Source organism: Sapajus apella, unplaced genomic scaffold, assembly GCF_009761245.1.
Source record: "Sapajus apella isolate SASKATOON/1434 unplaced genomic scaffold, GSC_monkey_1.0 scaffold13, whole genome shotgun sequence".
Classification (NCBI taxonomy): domain Eukaryota; kingdom Metazoa; phylum Chordata; class Mammalia; order Primates; family Cebidae; genus Sapajus; species Sapajus apella.
Window position 1 is genome coordinate 35,558,930 of NW_022436953.1, and position 21,735 is coordinate 35,580,664.

The 21,735-nt window shown below is 56.6% G+C and overlaps 2 protein-coding genes across 3 annotated transcripts in view; one reads left to right on the top strand and one right to left on the bottom strand.

Moving 5' to 3' along the window:
- The window catches only part of INPP5A (inositol polyphosphate-5-phosphatase A), a 222,500-nt gene extending 203,312 nt beyond the window's left edge, over nucleotides 1-19,188 (top strand). The window contains exons 12-16 of one of the 2 annotated variants that reach the window (XM_032282053.1): nucleotides 584-657; nucleotides 13,339-13,450; nucleotides 16,458-16,526; nucleotides 17,611-17,698; nucleotides 17,787-19,188. In XM_032282053.1, coding sequence (XP_032137944.1) covers nucleotides 584-657; nucleotides 13,339-13,450; nucleotides 16,458-16,526; nucleotides 17,611-17,691 — 336 coding nt within the window. In that variant the 3' untranslated portion in view covers nucleotides 17,692-17,698; nucleotides 17,787-19,188. The remainder of the gene's footprint in view (nucleotides 1-583; nucleotides 658-13,338; nucleotides 13,451-16,457; nucleotides 16,527-17,610; nucleotides 17,699-17,786) is intronic. The other variant, XM_032282052.1, reaches the window with a different exon arrangement.
- A 1,311-nt stretch (nucleotides 19,189-20,499) lies between these two features.
- On the bottom strand, nucleotides 20,500-21,729 carry NKX6-2 (NK6 homeobox 2). Its single transcript, XM_032282054.1, has 3 exons — nucleotides 21,304-21,729; nucleotides 21,021-21,193; nucleotides 20,500-20,908 (listed from the first exon to the last, which is right to left on the bottom strand). Exons 1-3 carry the CDS (start codon nucleotides 21,707-21,709, stop codon nucleotides 20,654-20,656), a joined length of 834 nt encoding a protein of 277 aa, XP_032137945.1. The 5' UTR covers nucleotides 21,710-21,729; the 3' UTR covers nucleotides 20,500-20,653.
- Between the last annotated feature and the right edge of the window lie 6 nt (nucleotides 21,730-21,735).

The following is a 21,735-nucleotide window of genomic DNA, read 5'->3' on the forward strand; positions in this document are numbered from 1 at the left end:
CACGGCCGGGCCAGACCTGCTGGGGTGACAGGGTGAGTGTGGTGACCGCTCAGGAACATGGCCGGGCCCGTCTGGGGCTTGTTTTGGAAGAGTCTCGGGGACTAGGCTGTTTGCTGTCCCCTGCATGTGGGAATGAACATTTTGCCCTCAGAATCTCATCAATGTGCACCTTGGAGCCATTTTCCCTGACCTGCTGTCACCAAGCTGACGTTGCTTACTCTTCTCTTTACTTGACATGGTTCCTTCTGCTGAGGGAGCCAGCCCCAGGACAAGAGCCCAAGAGAGGCTGCTGTGGGGCTGCCACGGTGGTGCCCGAGGCTGTGAGCGCTTCTTTGGCGTCCCCAACAGAGAAAGGTCTCTGGGTGAACAGAGCACGTCAGGAATGGGCGGTGCAAGTCCCACTGTCTGCAGCAGAGGCGGTGGGCACCAGAGCCCGCTGGCACCACAGAGCTTTCTGGTGGCAGACGTGGCAGCTCTAGGAAGGGCAGATGTCACACCAAGCATCCGAGGTCCCAGCTGCACACAGACACGCTTGTCCCAGTGAGGAGAACCCGTGTGACTTTATTTTCTGCTCTTCCCTTAGCTCTTGGAGTTTGATAAGGAGCTGTCTGTCTTTAAGGACAGACTGTATGAACTGGACATCTCGTTCCCACCCAGGTAAGGAACGTGCTGTTTCCTGGATGAACCCGGCCAGGAAGGCGGCATCTTCCCCTGCCCCCTCTGGTGCATCTGCGTGCCTGTGTGTGCCAATGTGTTGGGCATGAGTGTGCATTCTGTGTGTACCATATCTGTGTGTACACGTGTGTCTGTGTGTGCATGTGTGTCTGTGTTCATGTGTGTTGTGTGTACGTGTGTGTTGTCTGTGCATATGCTGTGTCTATGTGTACATGTTGGTGTGTGTGTACGTGTTAATGTGTGCACGTGTTGTCTGCACATGCATGTGTTCGTGTGTGCACGTGTTGTGTTCATACGTGTGTGCACATTTGGGTGTGCACATCTTATGTGTCTGCATGTGTGTGTGTACGTGTGTGTGCACGTGTGTTGTGTTTGGGTGTGTGCACGTGTTCTGTGTCCATGTGTGTTGTGTGTCTGTACATGTGTATGTGTATTGTGTCCATGTGTACACGTGTTGTGTATCCGTGGGCACGTGTATTGTGTCCGTGTGTGCATGTGTTCGTATGTGCACGTGTATTGTGTCCATGTGTGCATGTGTGGTCTGTGTGCACGTGTGTCGTGTGTCCGTGTGCACATGTGCTGTATTCATGTATGCACGTGTGTGTCTGTGTGCATGTGTGTCCATGTGTGCACGTGTCCATGTGTGTTGTGTTCGTGTGTGTCATGTGTGCACGTGTGTCCGTTTGCACATGTGTGTTGTGTCCGTGTGTGCACGTGTGTCTGTGCACACGTGCATTGTGTTCATGTGTGCACATGTGTGTGTCCTGCACTTGTGTGCAAACTGCACCTTCTCCTGCTCTTTTTGTGGCCTGAAGAAAGCAACCATCTGAGAGTAATAAATAATTACATTATCTTTTTTCAAGAAAATGTTTTTTCCAATATGCAAAATACGGCTTTATCAGAGTTGCAGGCTAGAGATTCACAGGGCCTGTGTCTTATGGATCTTTCTTGGAATATCAGGGCCTCCTAATGCAGCATGTCCACATGGGCGTGGCTGTGTTTAAGGTGTGTGTGTGTGTGCGTGCCTGGGTTTGAAGTGCAGGTGTTGCATGGGTATCCTGGTACGTGTGCAGACCTGGTGAGGATGTGCATGCGGTGAGGACTTGTGTGCCCGTGTATGGGGTGTGCTTGGTGAGTGCACAGGTGTGGATCACACAGGTGTGGGTGTGGGGGGGTGTGCCTGGTGAGTGTGCAGGTGTGGATCACACAGGTGTGGGTGTGGGGGGTGTGTATGGTGAGTGCACAGGTGTGGAACACACAGGTGTGGTTGTGTGCATGGGGTGTGCATGGTGAATACAGAGGTGTGGATCACACAGGTGTGTGTGGGGTGTGCATGGTGAGTGCACATGTGTGGATTACACAGGTGTGTGTGTGTGTGCGTGGAGGTGTGTGCCTGGGTGAGGGGGGGTGTGTGTGTGTGTGGAGATGTGCCTGGGTGAGGGTGTGTGTGTGCATGCATGGAGGTGTGTGCCTGGGTGAGGGGGTGTGTGTGTGAGTGATGTGTGCCTGGGTGAGTGTGTGTGTGTGTGCGTGGAGATGTGCCTGGGTGAGTGTGTGTGTGTGCATTTCTATACAGATTTGCTGGCACAGAGCAGTTCTCATTGTTGGAAGCCCCAGAGGACTTCCACCAGCAGACCTGGAATTTGCCTCTCACCTGGGAGCAGGGTTGGGTGCCCGAGGACCCAACTGGGTGAGCGTGGGGACACAGGCTTCCCTGGAGCCAGGGGCAGTGCTGAGGGCTGAGCCTGGAAAGTGACAGAGTAGTTTCGTGTCCAGGGGAGGTTTTTGGACAGGTTGGAGGGGCCTCCGAAGGCAGTGGTGGCCCTGGCCTCCGGCCCCTGAGCTTCTTCCTGTTCTGCAGAGCCACTGAGGCTCCCTGCCAGGCACCAGCACCATCCTACAGGGGGTACGGGAAGCCCCAGGTGATCTCGGGCCCACACCCTTCCTCTTGGAGGGCTCATACTTACCGCTTGGGTCTGAAGTCTGACTGCTGGACACACAGGCCCTCAGAGAGCCCCTCGCGCCCCCTGGCATCCCAGAAAGGTCGTAACACACAGGCCCTGCGGACCCTGACCCTCAGCTTTCCCAGGGCACCCATGCTGGCTGTGGGCTTGCTCTTCAGCATTTGCCTTTGTGAGATCGGAGGGGATGGCGCTCCTTGCTTAGAGCACCGGAGCGTGGTCACCCGGGGTGTTGGCGTGCACACTGGCAGAGTGGCACCCAGGAGACATGTCACTGGCAGGTGGGTCTGAAGACCAGCAGGGTCTTCTCCTGCAAAGGTGTTTGTTACTGATCCCATGGACAAATAGAACTCTGCTCTGAATGGATTGTAACTGAATGCTGTCTGTCATTTTGCTAGAAAAGGTGCTAGTATTTCATTTGTATAGCTCTTAATTTTTGTCCTTAACTGAAAGCACAGCTTTTACTAGCACTTCGTTAGGGACAGCCACAAAAGTGACTGGTTTCAGGTGGTCAGGAGCAGGAGGGTGAACAGGTGTGCAGGAGGCTGGCCTCCCCATGAAAACCTCTCCCAGGCGAGACCCTGTGCTGTTAAGATGGTACCTTCGGGCTGGGACAGCGCCCAGGGTGCAGCCTCCCCAATGCCTTTAATGCCATGCAGAATTTCCACTGGTGTAACATGTTAAATCTCCACATGTGTGCTTAGAATTACCGGGGGACAAGCGACCCGTGACAGCTGGGATGTGTCCCACCCACGCTGCTCTCTGGAAACCAGGCAGCTCTGAGCAGAATCGGGGCCAGGCATCAGCCTGTAGCGGTGAGCAGGGTCAGGCCGCGTCAGCAACTAGGGCTGAGCAGGGGTGAGGATTGACTTTCTTCACCCAGCATTGATCTGCCCGGCTCTGCAGATGCCCAGGGCCCTCAGGGCGGGAACTGTGGTCTGTGCCCCAGCAGCAGCCCTGCTGCCCCCACCCCTCCCCGTGCGGCCCTAGGCTCAGGTGGCAGCGGTCTGCGCATCCCAGCGGAAGCACAGAGCCGCCGCCTTTTTACACATCCTAGCTAGAAGTGAATTTATAATTTTTAGTTTAACTTTGAGAATTAACTGTCATTAACTCGACAAGATGAAGTCTAAAGACGGCCCCTCAGAGCCACCCCACTGGCGTGACGGCACGGCGCTTTCAGGCGTCAGCGTTTCTCACCAAACCTCATGTGGCGCAGGGCCAGTGAGCGCAGCGCCTCTGCAACCAGAGTCCCGGTCCTGCCCCGACACTGCAGAGCTGGGCACTCGCTCACCCCTCGAGGCCTCAGCGTCCCCCCTAGGGCGGCACTGTCTTCTGGGCAGGCTGAGCCTCCAGGCCCAGGCCTGCCGACAGTACCCGCCCCCCAGGACAGCCGCTCTGCAGCCAGAGAGCCCATGCTCCCAAGTCGCCGCAGTGGGGGTCTGGGCGTGCCGCTGGCCATCAGGTGGCTCCTGTGGCAGCTTCCGGAATGTGGGGGCACTGCGTGTCTTCCGCAGAGGCCGTGGTGCTGCGGGTAGCCCGCTGGGGCTGGCTCTCCGTGTGTGGACGTGTGCGTGTAGAAACACAACGTGGTGTGTATGGAGGACGGGAACTGTCTGTCCCGACCATTGCCGGGGGGTTCCCGTTACACGGGAGCGAAGTGTCTGTGGACTGCTTACATAGTGAAGAGACTACATCGTTCTGTTTATTAAGAAGAAGACCAGGTCCCGAGAGCCTCAGTCCGGGTGGGCCCATCACCGGCCATTGCCATTCGTTCTTAAATATTAGTTCATTTTAAAAACAACAATAACAAACTTGTTACATGATTACATAAGTAACATTTTTGTGGAAAAAATTCCTATTTTCCAAACACAAAATAATTAGTGAGAAGAGTGGCAGTATTTCACACGTTCTGGAAATTTGCTGAAGTTCGGCCTCAGAGGTGGGGGGAGTCTGAAGCAGGGCGGCCCCACACCCACGGGCGCCACAGCTGCTGCCCGAAGGCGGCAGGTTCCTCTCCTCCGGGCTGACCTTGAGAACGGGTGTCCCTAGGAACACAGTCACACGTGGAGACTGTTGCTCTGCGCACGGGGATGGCACCTCCTGCCAGAGCGTGATCTGGCGGCCACACACACGGGTGCCCGGGAAATCCTGGCTGCCCAGCGTGCAGGAGTCTCGATGTGGGCACATCCGGCGGCCAGGGCAGGCGGCACCTCCCTCAGAACCGCGGAGCTCAGCGGAGGAGTCTCTGTGGTGTGGTCGCCGCCAGCCTCTGAGAGGAATGCGTTTTCCAGCACCCTTGGGTCTTCTTGAAAGCGGAAATTTTGTCATTGGCAGCAAATGGCGTGAGCTTCTGCTGGTGGAGGCAGGCTCATCCGCCTGCATGAGAAAATGACTGAACAAAGTCTGTCAATCCTTCTGGCAGAAGATGGTGTCCACGAAAATGAGCCACCGCTTTGGCTGACGACTCGGACGCAGACGCGCTCCCTGAGAGAGGAGGGCCACGTCGTCCCGCAGGGCAGAGGGCTCCTGGAGGTCCCGTCTCGTCCCACCCAGGCCTGAGGCTCAACACAAGGAGTCACTTCTCCTGTTTCACTCAGAATTGAAGGGAGCTTTTTGTTCAGTGCTGAGGGATTGACCCTGAGAGACCCTGCCCAGCACTGCCTGTTCAGCTGCAGTCTGGTTCCCACACAGGTGTCAGTGGCTTTACCACTTTGGGCAGCGTTTGCCACATCTGTGCAACCCCAGCTCCATGAAATCAGTGAATATTGCCTCCGTGTCCTCGTGAATGTAGAGCTCACCTTGCAGGCCGCGGCAAGGGTCCAGGGACCCACAGGGACCACACACCAATTCCACAACCGGCCAAAACGTGGAAGTAGCCCCAGTGCCCACAAGGAGTGGGACCGAGACCCAGCACCGACGTGGAGGCCACCACAGCCGCCAGCAGCGAGCCGCCATCATGCACAGCTCCCCACGTGAGTTGAAAACTGGGTCGCACGGGTGGAGAGAAGGCCCTGGGACTCCACAGGTGCCGTCGCTGCAGGCGGGAGCCTCTGCAGCAGTCCTGGAACCCGCCCCTCCGCTGCCTTCCCCGGCAGAGGCTTCTGGGCTGGGACCAGCGCAGGGTACGGTGGGCTGGTAAGCACCCACTTCCCGCATGCACTTGGCCTTGTGTGTGCCAAGAAGTGAAGTTTACTGAAATAAATGGGAAAATTTAGAAGTTCTGTCGCTACCCGTCGAAACTTTTCAAAGTTTTATCATACTCAGAGGAAGTCAAATGGGAAAAATCACCCCTTCCCAAAGAAAGATTGACTCTCAGCGGTGGGAAAGGGGTATATTCATTGAACGAAGCAATTACTGAGCAAGATCAAGTTTTAGCTTTTGAAAAAAACAAAAACATACGCCACACAGGAATGAGCTGCCCATACAAGTGCAGCCGGAGGTCTGTCTCTTTAACGGACACATATATTGTAAAATTAGGGATTAGGAAGTCCCTTGCAGACTTTCTGTGGTCCGTAATTTATGTTCTCCTGTCTTTAGATGTGTATTTATAGTGTAATCATTATCTAGCGAAATGAGCTCTAACGCCTGCAGGCTGGGTGCTCAGGAGGGAGCGAGGCTGCCCGTCCGCCTGGTGGTCAGGAACCCTGGCTACCTGTGGCCCATGCAGACTGTGGGACCCGTGCCAAGGGCGAGAACGGTTAGGGAGCCCATCCCACGGAAAAGTCCTGCCAAGGGGCCTGGCCGCCCTGAGAGCTTTGTCCCTGGAGACGTGGGCGAGGGAAGTGCCTGGGACAGCCTCGCCTCTTGGCCAGGCTGCAGTGCAGTGCTGATCTTGGCTCGCTGCAGCCCCATCCCGGGGGCTCAAGCAATCTTCCCCGCTAAGCCTCCCAGGGACTACCCATGTGCACCACCATGCCTGGCTAACTTTTTCATTTTGTATAGAGATGGAGTCTCACTCTGTCGTCCAAGCTGGTCTCAAACTCCTGGGTTCAAGTGAGCCTCCTGCCTCAGCCTCTCAAAGTGCCAAGATGGCAGGCGTGAGCCCCGCCCCCGGCCCCACCTAGACCCTCTGGGAAGACGTCTGTGCTTCCTTCTGCCCTCGGTAGCTTCAGTGTTGCCAGAGCTGTCACCGGTTGGTTCCTTTTCTTTGGTCTCAGGGCATTTTCCTTTCTCATGGGTTTCAGTGGAGCTGCTGTATTTGGAAGTCGGTATCTAAACCACCATTGCGGTGGCGCCCACAGGCTGTACGGGACGCAGAGCGGCTTTGATGCCATGCTGACTGTGACGGGCCTGCGTCAAAGCTGTTTTCTCTGTAGTGTGCTAAACCCTCCTGCTCCTCATACACAAGAGCAGCATGATGACTGGTCAACCTTCCACCAGGTGGGAGTCAGAGGACGGGCTTTCGCCCTGACGCCCGCCTGGATACGTGGGGCTGCGCTCCTGCCCCTTCCTCTGAGCACAGCTTGGGAGCTGGTGTGAACTATGGCTTGTTTGCTTGTGGTTCAGGGCATCCAGCACTGTGGTGAAGCTGTGGCCCCACCCAGCACACCTTCGGGGGCTTTCCCTGGCCTGCTGGTCTCCCCCATGCCATCGGCCCTGCCCCAAGACTGCGACGTAACCAGGCTTTGTTCTCCGCCTGCTGTCAGCTTCTGCGACCAGTGGCAACCTTAGCCGCCCAGCCCAGCCTGCTCAGGCCCTAAAGCTGGGCCTTGTCAGCAGGGCCAATCAGCCTGGCCACAGCAAACTCAGCCTTGCAGCCTGCAGGAGCCACTGCATGCACCCTACAGGAGGAGAGAGGGGCAGGGAGGAAAGGCAGAGGCTGCGGGAGAGCACAGGTGCACAATCGTTCACCCTCTCACAGCTGCTCCCACACTGCAGGGGGTAGGTACGCCCCTCTCCTGTGTCCCTACCCACCTGGCAGGTGTGCTTTCAGATAAGCCCACGTGCCCGGCCCTCCTGCATCACTTGCTGGTGGGCAGCACCCAGTCCCCGTGTCCTGCAGCTCCACAGCGTGGCCTCGCCAGCGCCTCCCGCCTGTGGATACGTGTGCAGTCCACACTGGCCTTTCCCAGATCCAACTGGAACCAGCCCCTCCTGCATCTGTCCCTGAGCGTTGGGGGCCACAGGGAGTACCTCTGGCTGTGGATTGAGGGTGCTGCCCCCGACAGCCAGGCAGGACACCCCTCATCCAGGCTTCTTCCTTCTGTCATCTGTGAACACTCCCAGAGCAGGCCACGGGGCCAGAGACACGCGGCTCAGTCCCTCCCGGAGCAGATGTGTGGAGGCGGCGGCTGCCGCTCGGGCGTCCCTGTTCTCCACGCTGGTCCCAGCAGCCCAGTCTCTCTGAGCAGCAGTGCCTGCTAGACACTGTCCCTGTGGATGGAGGGTGGCTGGGCCTCCTGCCACACCCTGGTTTCTCTCCGTGCCCTGAAGGGGCGTCAGGCGGCACTGGCTCTCCAGGCTCTGTGGGGCGCATGGGGAGAGAGAACTGGCTTGGCTCCAGCTTCTGACTTAGAAGTCACCTTCGTGTGCTGTGTCAATCCCAGAACTCAGCATTTATGCTGAACTGCGGCCCCCGGTGCACCCCTGCTGGGTCCTACAGGCCCATGCTGCCACCTCAGGTGAGACGCCAGACCTGACTCACCATGGGAGTGTCTGCAGTGGAGACGTCACTGGTGTGAAGGGCACGAGATGAGGCTTCTGGAAGTTTCCTTCCACACCGGCATCTCTCAGTCCTGCTTTGGGCTCTTTCGGGTCAGCGTGGTCACCTCGCCAGGCCCTGTGTGGCGACTGTGGGGCCCCAGCGGCCTATGGAAATGCTTCTGGCCAGCAGGAGCCTGCCTTCCACCTGCAGGATGCCGAGGCGGCGCTCTCGGAAGCGCCTCTGTGGTGGCAGAGAGCGGCGGGGCGAAGAGGTTCCGCGCTCACGGACACATCCTGCGTCGTGTTGGCAGGGACAGCAGAGGCCGCAGTTTCTCTGAGGGCACACATGCCACTGCCCTCCCACAGCCAGGGCTGTCCCGCTCCAGCACAGCTGCCCGGGGAGACAGCAGGTCCCACCCGTGCAGACCATCTGGGCCTCACTGCAGCAGCCCTGCGGTCACTTCACCCTGACCTTTGGCCCGGCCAGGGGCTGTCCGGATGGAGCGTGGCTCAGCACAGCCGCCATCCTTGGAACTCAGGCCTGCCTGTGCCACCCCGACTCCACACTCACGAGGGCCACACTGCCCCTGGAGCTGCCTGTCCACCCATGGGTCCCTGGCAGGGAGCGGCTGGGCCTCGTGTGTGCAGTGGACATGTGTCCAGGGCAGGCCCCCACCTGCACCCAGTTTCCATTTGTGTCCACGGTTGGGATCAGCTGAGAAGCTCCAGAACAGGGTGACCCGCATCTCAAACGTGTGAAATGGAATTGGCCCCGGGGCTGGTGCTTCTCCTGGAAAATGTGCAGCTGTTCCGTATCTGTACTCTTCAGAAACATGCATTACACATAGGCGCTATGCAGATTTTGTTTCTAACCAAGTCATGATTCTCTGCCCAAGGCCTGGTCGAAGCCAGAGCTTCCCAAGGCCTGGTCGAAGCCAGAGCTTGAGTGTCGCTCCCACCTGAGCTCCGTGGGGAGGGGAGTTCCCAGTCCCCAGCTGTTTACAGGACCCCCGTGGGCGGGGTCCAGGGGCACAGGAGGGGCCGCAGAATCCACAGCCGAGGTGCCGGGATGGGCCTGAAACCCAATCACAGCCAACAGGGAAATTTCACAGAAAATCAGATCCCAGTCACAAGAGGTGCTGTATGATATTTGAAATTAACTGAAAAAACTCTTGAGACTCTGGTGAAGGCCACGGAGACGTTGAGAGTAAGCACACGCTGCACTGAGGGGCAGGTGGCCGAGCTCAGCCACTGGGTCCCGGGGTCCCAGGATCCAGGGTTGGGGCAGGCGGCCGAGCTCAGCCACGGGGTCCCCGGGTCCAGAGTCAGGGGCAGGCGGCCAAGCTCAGCCACGGGGTCCCAGGGTCCAGAGTCAGGGGCAGGCGGCCGAGCCCAGCCACGGGGTCCCAGGGTCCACCAGGGGGTCCCAGGGTCCGTTCAGTTAGGGACGGGTGGCTGAGCTCAGCCACGGGGTCCCAGGGTCTGTTCAGTTAGGGGTGGGTGGCTGAGCTCAGCCACGGGGTCCCAGGGTCCACCACGGGGTCCCAGGGTCTGTTCAGTCAGGAGCAGGTGGCCAAGCTCAGCCACAGGGTCCCAGGGTCCATTCAGTCAGGGGCAGCTGGCCGAGCTCAGCCACGGGGTCCAAGAGTCCAGAGTCAGGGGCAGGTGGCCAAGCTCAGCCATGGGATCCCAAAGTCTGTTCAGTCAGGGGCAGGGGGCTGAGCTCAGCCACAGGGTCCCAGGGTCCGTTCAGTCAGGGGCGGGTGGCCAAGCTCAGCCACGGGGTCCCAGGGTCCGTTCAGTCCACGTGGAATTCATTATCAATTCAGTGCAGTCCCAGATGCAGTGCCCATTTCGGGGGGGGTTTGCAGCCTGATGGGGGGGCTGGGCCTCTGACAACCTGTGGGTTCAGAAGTGGGAACTGTGCCTGCATGCTACAGACAGGGCGGGTGGCAGGGACTGCAGCCACGAGGCTCCAGAGCTGGGGGTTGGTGATAAGTCCACGTGCGTGTGGACTGCTCTTCTGTGTGAGGGTGGGGATGAGCTGCCCCGTGGCCGGTGGTGGGTGGCGGAGACGCAGCCAGCAGACCCCAGGTGGTGCGGGACGTGCTCACTGTGTGGGTGAAGGGCTTCCTTTTGGGGCTAGTGGCACCTGGCCAGTCCCATTCCCAGACCTTCAGAGAGCATGGACAGGCCTGGGAGGCACTGTCAGGGACAGTCATGCTCCACCACAGCCGCCAGCCAAGGCCACAGCCTGAGCACTTGGATGCTCCTCAAGGTGAGAGCGGCCACAGGTTGGTCAAGGTGGAGACGTGGAGAGAGATCCGAGATGGCTGATCACTGGCAGCTCGGGATTGTAGCTCCCAGTGAAAGCGCAGAGAACAAGAGGACTCCACACTTTCAGACGAATTTTTGTTGCTCACGCACCAGGAGATACCCAGCGGAGGAGCCCCACGGGTCGCCAGCGCGACTCTTGTGGCCGGCGAGGCGGTTTTGCTGCTGCCTTGGTGTGGCGGTTCTTGGTGCAGAGTCAGAAAAGCATCATCAATCTTAACGCTGCTGTTTTGGCCGGTGCAGTGGGTTGCTCAGATTTTAGCGCAGGGAATCAACAAGTTGGACGTCCACTCAGAAACCCAACTATAAAGACGGTAATTATAAAGACCACAGATGGATGAATATATAACGAAGGGAAGAAACCAGCCTAAGAAGGCTGAGAACACCCAAAATCAGAACACCTCTCCCTCTACAGGGGATCACAGTTCCTCATCAGCATGGAACAAGGCCTGATGAACGAGTGTGTTCCATTAGCAGAAGCAGGCTTCAGAAGGTGGATGATAAGAAACTTCAGTGAGTTAAAAGAACTTGTTCTAACCCAATGCAAAGAAACTAAGAACTTTGAAAAAAGGTTTGACGAAATGTTAACAAGAATACACAATTTAGCGAGGAATACAAGTGAATTAATGGAGCTGAAAAACACAACACAAGAACTTCATGAACTATGCACAATTTTTAACAGCCGAATCGATCAAGCAGAAGAAAAGATATCAGAGGTCGAAGACCAACTTAATGAAATAAAACGAGAAGACAAGATTAGAGAAAAAAGGATAAAAAGGAACGAGCAAAGTCTCCAAGAAATATGGGACTATGTGAAAAGACCTAATCTACGCTGGATAGGTGTACCTGAATGTGACGAAGAGAATCAATCCAAGCTGGAAAATACGCTTCAGGATATTATTCAGGAAAACTTTCCCAAGCTAGCAAGGCAGGACAATGTTCAACTCCAGGTAATACAGAGAACACCACAAAGATATTCCTCAAGAAGACCAACCTCAAGGCACATAATCGCCAGATTCACCAGGGTTGAAATGAAGGAGAAAATACTGAGGGCAGCCAGAGAGAAAGGTCAGGTTACCCACAAAGGGAAGCCTATCAGACTCACAGCAGATCTCTCAGCAGAAATCCTACAAGCCAGAAGAGAGTGGGGGCCAATATTCAATATCCTTAAAGAAAAGAACTTTCAACCCAGAATTTTACATCCAGCCAAACTAAGCTTCATAAGTGAAGGAAAAATAAAATCTTTTGTGAACAAGCAAGCACTCAGAGACTTCATCACCACCAGGCCTGCTTTACAAGAGCTTCTGAAAGAACCACTACACGTAGAAAGGAACAACTAGTATCAGCCTTTCTAAAAAATACCAAAAAATAAAGAGCATCAACATAATCAAGAACTTACATCAACTAATAGGCAAAACAGCCAGCTAGCATCAAATGGCAGTATTAAATTCACATATATTATTATTAATTCTAAATTTAAATCGACTAAATCCCCCAATCCAAAGACACAGACAGGCAAAAAAAAGCCAAAACCCATCGATATGCTGCATCCAGACCCATCTCACATGCAAGGATACACAAAGACTCAAAACAAAGGGATGGAGAAAGATTCACCAACCAAATGGAGAGCAAAAATAAATAAATAAATAAAAAGCTGGAGTTGCAATTCTTGCCTCTGATAAAATAGACTTTAAAGCAACAAAGATCATAAGAAGCAAAGAAGGATATTACATAATGGTAAAAGGATCAATGCACCAAGAAGAGCTAATGATCCTAAATATATACGCACCCAATACGGGAACACCCAGATACATAAGACTTATAAAGAGACTTAGACTCCCACACAATAATAGTGGGAGACGTCAACATCAATATTAGACAGATCAATGAGACAGAAAATTAACAAGGATATCCAGGATTTGAACTCAGATCCGGAACAAGTAAACTTCATTAACATTTATAGAACTCTCCACTTGAAATATATAAAACATACACTCATCAGTACCACATCACACCTACTCGCAGGTTTCAATGAAATATTGGTTGGCTGCTTGTTTGTTATTTTCTTCCCTCATTTTTTTTTCATGTCTCTATTATTAAGCACAATTATAGGCATACCCATTTTTAGACTGCGTTCTAGCCAGGGCAATAAAGCAGCACCCCCGTTCTCTCTCCCTCTTCCTCTTTCTCTTTCTTCCTCTCTTTCATTTTTTTTTTTATTCTTTTTTTTCTTTCTTTCTCTCTTTCTTCTTTTTTTTTTTCTTAAAAAAAAAAAAAAAAGAGATGTGTGTGCTGCACAGCAGGGCCACCTGCACTTGGAGGCATTTTGGGCTGAGCTGAGCTGAGCCTGGCCGGGTCACGGGGGGAGGAGCCTCCTGGGACCAGATGACACGGGGCGCCATTTTGTTTCCATGTAGGTTTTTGTCATACTTTAAACCATGTTCAGAAATACTGACAAAAACCAAGTCTCGATAGACGATTCCATGCAGTAAAGGAAGGACCGATGTCAAGATTCTGTGGTATAACTAAAATTTAGTCTCACAGAAAAATAAGTTTGATAAAGCACGTAAATTGTGAGTTTGGTTTTACAGAAACTTCCATGTGTATTTATTCCCTGGGAAGCAGCCGTTCTAGGGGTGCTGGGGGACACTCAGCACAGCGGTCCCTTTGGGGCTGAGGATGGCCCCAGCCGGCCGGCTGACCTTCTGCCTTCCTGTCTTCCCAGCTACCCGTACAGTGAGGATGCCCGCCAGGGCGAGCAGTACATGAACACCCGGTGCCCGGCCTGGTGTGACCGCATCCTCATGTCCCCGTCTGCCAAGGAGCTGGTGCTGAGGGTGAGTGCTGGTGACGGGGCTGTGGGGGTGGGGGTACCCGGTTGGGGGGCGGGGAATGCTGCCAGGTTTGGGCCCTGACCTCATCCTGCAGTGAGCTGCACCCCAGCACTGGGTCACCTCCGAACCAGCACTGGGGCTAGGGCAGCAGCAGGCAGAGCCGAGTTCCTGGGTCACGAGGAGCCAGTGTCCTCTGAGTCTGACACATACCCGAGGTCAGCAGGAGCTGTTTTCAAATCGTAGTTCATTGTATCCTTGGAAGTCAACATGCTCTGTGCACACGGGGACTCACAGGCTGTCAACACGGTGGAAATGTCTGAAGTGGCTTCCCTAAGTTGTAAATCAGAGCCAGATTCATTTGGAGGCTAGATAAGTTAAAAATGAATGGGTGACATTTTCAGGAGATGACCTGGGTCTTGGGAAATTTTCAGATTTCCTGTGAATTTTTTTAATAAAGTTTTTATTTTTTATTTATTTATTTATTTTTTTTTTTTTATAAAAAAGGAGATGGGGTCTTGCTTGCTATGTTGGCCAGGCTGCTCCCAAACTCCTGGGCTCCAGCAGTTTGCCCACCTCAGCCTCCCGAAGTGCTAGAACTACAGGCAGGAGCTTCCACACCTGGCCAACCTGTGGTCTTTCAGTCCTACATTTTAACAGACAAGGAGTGTGTTCAGAAGAATCAATATCTTAATTGGTTTTGTCAACCCCGTCAATGAAAGTGAAATGCAGATAATAACAGATCCGTGGGAGTGCGTGGGAACCGCAGCCATGCCCAAACCCAGAGCTGGGGCCTCTGCCTGTGACTTGGGTGGGCAATCGGAAGGAGGCTGCAGACTCTGGCAGCACCACTGCCCGCCTGGTGGGCTCTGCCCCCATCTTCACCATCCCAGGCCCAGAGCAGGGACAGGAGCCCCTTGCTAGCCCCAACCTCAACACCAGCCGTGTGAGGGCCCTGTTGTCCTGCACTGCCCGTCTGCGTCCCTGTGCCAGATGGGACCAGACCCCGGGCACAGCAAGCCACTAGGTACAGGTGCAACCTCAGCAGGCCAGGGACCCCCTGCAGCCCGCTCCCTGAGACGTGCCCTGCTGCCCTGCTGGCCCCCGCCACGTGGCTCCATCCACCAGGCAGGGCTCCTTTCCATTCCTTCCTACGTCCTGGAGCACCCTGGGTGCAGCCTGCATTCAGTCCCTGGCTGCACTGTGAGGAGGGGCCTGCCGGGCGGGAGCCTGGGCTAGAGGCAGGGACCCCCTTGGCCAGAAGCTTGTGGTGTCTGCAGCAAGCTCAGCTCCTCCACAGCTGCACCTCTGGCCTGCGGGCAGGGCCTGTGCCCATCACTGAGGAAAGCATGCTGGCCACCCTATCACAGCTGCTCCCATGCTGTAGGGGGTAGGTACGCCAGCCTGAAAGCCCAGGAGTGGGCCTGGCCCGGAGCCTGGCTGTGGACACGCCCCTGACCCTCTGGCTGTGCTCACTGGTGGGCATTCCCACCTGCCAGTGCTGACAGCAGGTCAGACGTGTGCAGCCCAGGGCTGCCAGCGGGTCAGGAGCCTCCTGGGGAGGCAGGCACAGACGCCATCCCTGGGAAAATGTCTCAGGTCATGAGCAGGGTGATTGGCGGGCAGTGTCCAAGGGCAGAGGCTGGCAGGGCTGTGGCCTTCCCATGCTGTGCTGCCCCGCCAGGGCTCTGCCAGCTCAGAGCAGGGCAGCGTTGTAGCCTGTCTTCCATTTGCTCACAGCCTCTCGGGTTCTTTGGGCTCAGGACTTGACGCTTTATGCTCAGATGGGGGTGGAGCCTCACAGGGCACACCTGGTGGCCTTCGACAGGCCCCGCCCGCGCCGCCTGGAGCCGGAGGTTGGACAGGCTCTCCCCGAGGGGCCACCCAGCAGGCATCAGGCATGCAGGCCAAGCAGACGGGTGCCAGGCGTGCTCCGCAGCCTCATCCATCATGACACGCACTGTCACCTCGTCACCAAGCTCCGTTCTTCCTCCGGATCCCTGAAACACGAAAGGTGGCACGGGGCGCGGGTGGCGCTGCTTGGGAGCCTCCGTGACAAGTGTTCAGTGAGGTGTGCAGCGCTCTGCCTGCGCCTGCCGTAATTTGTTTATCTGTCCAAAGATTATGTAGTTGAAAATCCACAATTTTATGCTGCCTTTGTAAATTACCACGCTGTGTTTGATGAATGTTTCCCCGCTCCGCGGAGCTGCCGCTCTGCCCAGAGAAACCGGGAGGTGCTCGTGCGTGCGGCGTGGAGGCCGTCTTCATCCTTTCTGTCGGGCAACCGTGCTGGAAACTAAGTCTGACCTTCAGCTTCCCACTGCATTAAAGATAATTCAGTTTTAACTCGATAGTCTCAGATGCTCCAGCTGCGGATATAAAATTCCAGCCCAGTGAGAGCAAGGGTGACTGGCAGTAAACCCCTTCCCGAGGCGCCCAGAACACGGGCGCTCGCCGGGAAGTGCGCACATAGCCATTAATGACTGTGCACAGATTGCTGTGTGTACTGGTGTGGAATTCGGTGTCTGTTCTCATTTGAACACTGAGTTCTGGGTTAATAGAACAGTCTAGAGCAAATGTAAGTGGGACAATGGGAAATTAATGAGCTGCTTCCCAGGGGCACAGCTGCAGAGCGCTGAGGATGCACCCACTGCTGTGGACAGGCTCCTACAACTCCCCAGGAGCCCAGGAGCACATCTGGGAGAGGGAACTGGGGAGCAGGGCCAGCACCCGGGGCTCCCCACGCCACCCCTCCTACAGGCGGATACCTCCTGGAGGAAAGGGCCAGGGCCCAGGTGTGGAGGTACTGCCAGGTCACCAGGGCCTTTGGTCCATGGGCCAGCCTCTCTTGGAGCCAGGCAGGGTGGGTGGCAGAGGCTGGGGAGGTATTTGCAGGGGCTGACCCCCACACCTCTCTGCACCCACAAACTCCTAATGTTCCTGCTGGTCAGCTGCCCACTGGACCCAGGGAGCCCCATTTCTCCACACCTACCTGTCTCTTTCCCCTTTCCAGTCGGAGAGCGAGGAGAAGGTTGTCACCTATGACCACATTGGGCCCAACGTCTGCATGGGAGACCACAAGGTGACGTACACAGGTCCAGGGGCGGGGGGAGCGGGGGGGCTGGGGCCAGGGACGGCCACGGGTCCTGGGGACTGGGGCCCGAGGGCAGGTGGGTGGGGGCCGGGGGGCTGGGGCCGGGGACGGCCAGGGGTCCTGGGGACTGGGGCCCAAGAGCAGGCGGGTGGGTGGGTGGGGGCTGGCCAATCTCTCCTCTCTTGCTCTGCGGTCTTCTTTGTCTGACAGTACAGACTAGGCCAGGCTGGTCTGCTTTTATTTGATTTTAATGAAATACCAAAAGCTAGGGGGGCAAGCAGGAAGAAGGCAGAAATGACTAGTTACAGTAGGACACGTAATTTTACTATTTGTAAAGAAATGTTGTTGACAGCTGATTGTTTCTGGAGACTGTTTTGCAAACACGCAGCTGCAGTTTTAATGGCTTTCTTGGGGCAGGCTCACCGTCAGCCGAGGCACAGGGGCGAGGGCACTCCCCGCCGCGTGCTGGGCGGCACTGACACAGAACGTTTACCAGGTGACTGCGCCTCGAGAGTGCTCACATGAGGGTCTGACAGGAGACAGATCAGATCTCATTTTCAGCCCAATTTCATGGGTTAGCTCCTTCCATGTTGGAGGCCTGGAGCTGTGAGCCCCAAACACACCCGGATGAGACGCCGGACCTGCCCGACGCAGCAGAGCCGAGGACAGGAGTGTCTTCCTTCCCCACTTCATTTGGGGCCTATTTAGCCATTCTTTTAGATCAGTTTCTCCATTGATTTTTTAACCTGGAAATAACACCCTCCTTGTAAAACCTCTCATGGCCAGCCCAGCTCCAGTTCCACATTTACAGGGCCCCCACCCCGACCCCTGCTCTGCTGTGGCTGCGCACAAGGACTGAGCTGCCTCTGCAGGCCAGCAGCCCCTCGTGGCCCGGTTCACGGCTGCCCTTGTGAGGCGCAGGGTCCACAGGTGGGACAGGAGGCCAGTGGCCCCTCGTGGCCCGGTTCACGGCTGCCCTTGTGAGGCGCAGGGTCGGGGTGTCACGGGAGGCGGCGTGTACTGGGCTGTCCTGCGTGTGCCTTGCTGACACCCTCCTCTCTTCCTGCTGCAGCCCGTGTTCCTGGCCTTCCGAATCATGCCTGGGGCAGGTAAACCTCACGCCCATGTGCACAAGTGTTGTGTCGTGCAGTGACATGGTGGTAAATATGACTCCTCCCCCTAGTTCAGTTTTTCCACAGCTTTTCCTGGTGCGTTTGTTCCTTTAACAAATTACGAATTCTGTGACAGGGAAGAGATGCCAGCGCCACGAGAGGACCCTTCGTGAGCCCTCCCTGTCGCCGTAACCGAATGCGCACTCTTCAAAGCTGCATCGAGAGCCCACCCGAGCGCCACCTGCTAGACGACCAGCCCACACTTCGCTTCAGCCTCCGGACCGTTCCGGAGCAGCCTCACATACCTCACTGTCGTGTCTGTTCATATGACATTAAGTAGAAACGTTTTTTTTTTTAAATAAGTCACAGTCCTGTTGTCAAAACTCTAATAGACAGCAAAGAGGGTCTATACCATAGACTTCACAGTTTTCAGTTTTTAATGATTGTCGGTGGAGGGGCTTCTCCAGCACGGAGACCCCCGTGTCCAGAGACTCCCTCTGCCAGGTGGAGGTGCGTCCAGGGGCTGGGTAAGCCGAGACGGGCACTCCCTCTGCCGGCCGGCAGTGTGGCCCCGAGCACGCCCGGGAGTCTGTCTCTGCCGATGCCCCTCCCGAGGTGGGCCGTGTCACATGGTTTTTGAATCACACTGCAGCTGCTTTCCATTTTTATATATATAAATATATATAAATATATACTTTTTAAAAATAATTTATAAACCTTACCAAAACGTATGCTCAATGTACTTTCCAGTATGAATGCACAAGAGTCCCATCAGCAGGCAGCGCTGGCGTCTAGGGGCACAGCTGTGTGTCCATCCGCGCAGAAACTTGTAAAGAACACATGGGCTCGCCCCGGGGTGAAACCGGCCCCACGCACGTCTGCCCCGCGGCCCGTTACGCCCATCCGTTCTTCTGTGTAGTATTAACAACTGAATGTGAAGTTTATCGCTAGCCTGGGTGTACCTTTGAAGAATTTTGTAAACCGTTTGTCTGTCTTTTGTTACTGTTTCATGGTGCCAAGTATTCTACATTACAACAATAATATCATGGGAGAAATAGAAATAGCCTAGTTTGCTTCCAATAGAAATTGCTTTTAACATGGGCTGTATATAAAAATATTAAAGAGAACAAACTGTACATTTCCTCCATGCTCCGCTGCAAACAACCCATGTATTAACCTTGTTGCAAATATTTTTCTCCTAGCACTAAGTACAGCATTAAAAGGTGATGAGTCTGTTGATGACACACAATGTATGTTTTATTGATTTTACTTTAGAACACTACAGAGTTCCTGGCCGGTGAGGGCATTTAGTGGATGTTTCTGTCTATCGCTACCATTGCAAGTGATCTGGTGTCCGCGGCTGAATTGTTCCTGGCGGGAGGACTGGGTCTGTCCGTGTCCCTGCTGTGGTCACTGGCTCCGCGGCCACAGTTCCAACACGGAGTCCGCCCCACGGGTGTCAGCTCTTGGTCATTCTGAGGGCCTTTAGAAGTGACTGGTCTGGTTCCTAAGCAATAAAATTGACCATGGTGAAAACAGTCCCGCGTTGCTGTCTCTCTTCCTTTCCCTTCTCCCGCCACCTTTGAAATGCTAACTCACGCCCGCCTGTCCACCCTATTGAGATCGAGCTCATTAGAAACCCTGGAATTTCACTGCATCACTTACTGCCACAAAACACCAAGCCGTCACTTGAGAAAAACAACCTTTTGGACTTTCTACTCTGATGAAGGATTTCTCCCGCAACATTTTTCAAAGGGATTATATAAATGCTTTGCCTTCCTCAGAACTCTGCACTGGAAGCCCCTCTGCTCCGAGCTGAGCTGAGAAAGCATTGCTTCTGCCCTTCAAGCTGCGTCCTTGTAAAGAAACCTGAAAGCTGCCGAGAGCCAAAAACGAAACTCACCAAGTTTAAGCGTTTTACATTTCTCTTTAACGCTTCCAAAAATGCTGTCCGGGAGAAATCGTATCACCGCAAATACTCCATTTGCTTTTAATTTTTAAAAATTAAAAATCAATAGTCACACCCATTGAGATACAGCGATGACCAGCCTCAACCAGAGGCTGCAGGAGGGCGGACGGGCTTTGTCGGCCGGTGCCACGGCCATGCGGAGCTGTCAGCATTTCAGAATAGGAAACGGACCCCCTGAGCCCCCGGCCACGCGCTGCGGGCCTTGCCCAGGGGGCTCCAGCTCCGTTGGCACCTCGTGAACCCTGGAGGCCCCGCCGCTCCGCGGGCAGAATTAGTTCAGGTTTCTCTGCGGTCCGAGTTTGAAAGAAACTGCTTTCACCGCTAAAAAATCCAGCAGGAGGTGGCGGAATGGCCTCGCTGCTGCAGTGGAGACTCGATTCCCCAGCTGAGTGGAATCGCACCAGGGCGGCAGGTGCGATGCCAGCCACGGGGTAGGGGGACTTTTAAAATCCTAAGGGCAAAGCGCCTCCGCCGAGCGGGTGTCCAGCGGCAACCAGGACTTGGCCCCGAAGCGGGAAAAGCAAAGAAAACCATCCTGCGGGTACTCGGGCAGACTGCGGCTTACCCGCCCGACCCCCGACCCCGGGACCCCAGGACCCCGCCAGCACCCGTGAATCCACCCGAGCCGTACCTGCTGCGGGGCGCGCCCTCCGTCCCCGGCTCCGTGGCGCTGGCTCCCGGAGGCTGTCGCTGGTTCCTCCCCGCAGGCCGGGCCCTTCCCTGCCCCGCGCGCCGCCTTCACGGCTCCTCGCCCGGGCCGGGGGCCCGCAGCCTCTGCACGGGGAACTCGAGGCCGCCGCGCGCCCGAAGGAAGCCCGGGTCCCGCAGGGGCGAAGCCGGGGCCGCGGAGCTCCAGGTCCGAGACGAAGAAACACGCGGGGCAGGCTCCGGAGCCGCGGCTCCAGCGGGGACCAGTTAAATAATTTATTGATGATACAAAGCGACTCGGCCCCGACACACCGCCCGCGCCCCGCGCCCCCCCGGGGACGCCGCCGCCTTCTGCAAAAATAAACTCGCCCCCGCCCCGCGCGTCCTCACAAGGCGTCCCCCGCGCCGCCGCCGCACGGGCTGACCAGCGCCAAGTTCGAGGGTTTGTGCTTCTTGAGCAACCGCGAGATTTTCTCGTCGTCCGAGTTGGGGTCCAGAGGCCGGTTGTATTCGTCGTCGTCCTCCGCGTCCGAGCCGCCCACCTTCAGCTTCTCTGCGTCCGAGTCCTGCTTCTTCTTGGCCGACGCCATCTCCGCCGCGTGCCGCTTGCGCCACTTGGTCCGGCGGTTCTGGAACCACACCTGGGGGCGGACGGGGCGGGCGGGGCGGTCAGGCGGCCGCGGGGCAGCGGCGCCCGGGGCTGGGGACGTTCGCAGGACGCGGGCTCCGCTTTCCCGGCCCGGCCGCGCTCACCTTCACCTGGCTCTCGGTCATGCCCAGCGAGTAGGCGAGACGCGCGCGCTCAGGGCCCGCCAGGTACTTGGTCTGCTCGAAGGTTTTCTCCAGCGCGAAGATCTGCTGGCCCGAGAAGGTCGGACGCGAGTGCTTCTTCTTCCCGTCCTTGTCCAGGACCCCGCCGGCCGGGGCTGCAGCGGAGGGAGGGGAGTGCAGGGGACCGGACAGGAGGGAGTCAGCGGCCGGCGGCTCCGCGCGCACCCGCCCCCTCGCCCCCCGCACCCCCGCGCCCACCACTCACCTGGGCCGGCCAGACGCGGGTCTCTCCAGGGTGCGCCCTGCACCACGCCGGGCCAGAAGATGGGCGGGCGCCCGGGCAGCTCGGCCAGGGGCTTGGGGTAGCCGCGCGCCACGGCGGCCGCGGGCCCGAAGTAGACGCCGGCGGACGAGGCGAGCCCGTTGAGTCGGGGCAGGCCGCCCAGGAGGCCTCCGCCCGCCGCGCTCACCGGCCGGCCCAGGATGTCGCTGATGCCGTGCGGGGTCCCAAGCGGGAGCTGCGCGCCCAGACTGCCCAGCGCCGGCGCCTTGAAACCGGCCGGGCCCTGCAGCGCGTAGGGGAACAGCGACGTCTTCATCTCGGCCATGTTGTGCAGCGCGGCCAGCGGGGCACTGCTCAGCACGAACGCGCCCGGGCGGTTAGCGTCCATGGGCGCCGCCGCCGCCGGCCCGGGCT

Excerpts from the sequence above, each read along its gene's own strand:
- NKX6-2 (XM_032282054.1), bottom strand. The coding sequence starts at position 21,709 with ATGGACGCTAACCGCCCGGGCGCGTTCGTGCTGAGCAGTGCCCCGCTG. Across the intron at positions 21,194-21,303 it reads CCCGCGTCTGGCCGGCCCAG|CCCCGGCCGGCGGGGTCCTG; the intron begins GTGAGTGGTGGG and ends CCTCCGCTGCAG. Across the intron at positions 20,909-21,020 it reads TGACCGAGAGCCAGGTGAAG|GTGTGGTTCCAGAACCGCCG; the intron begins GTGAGCGCGGCC and ends GTCCGCCCCCAG.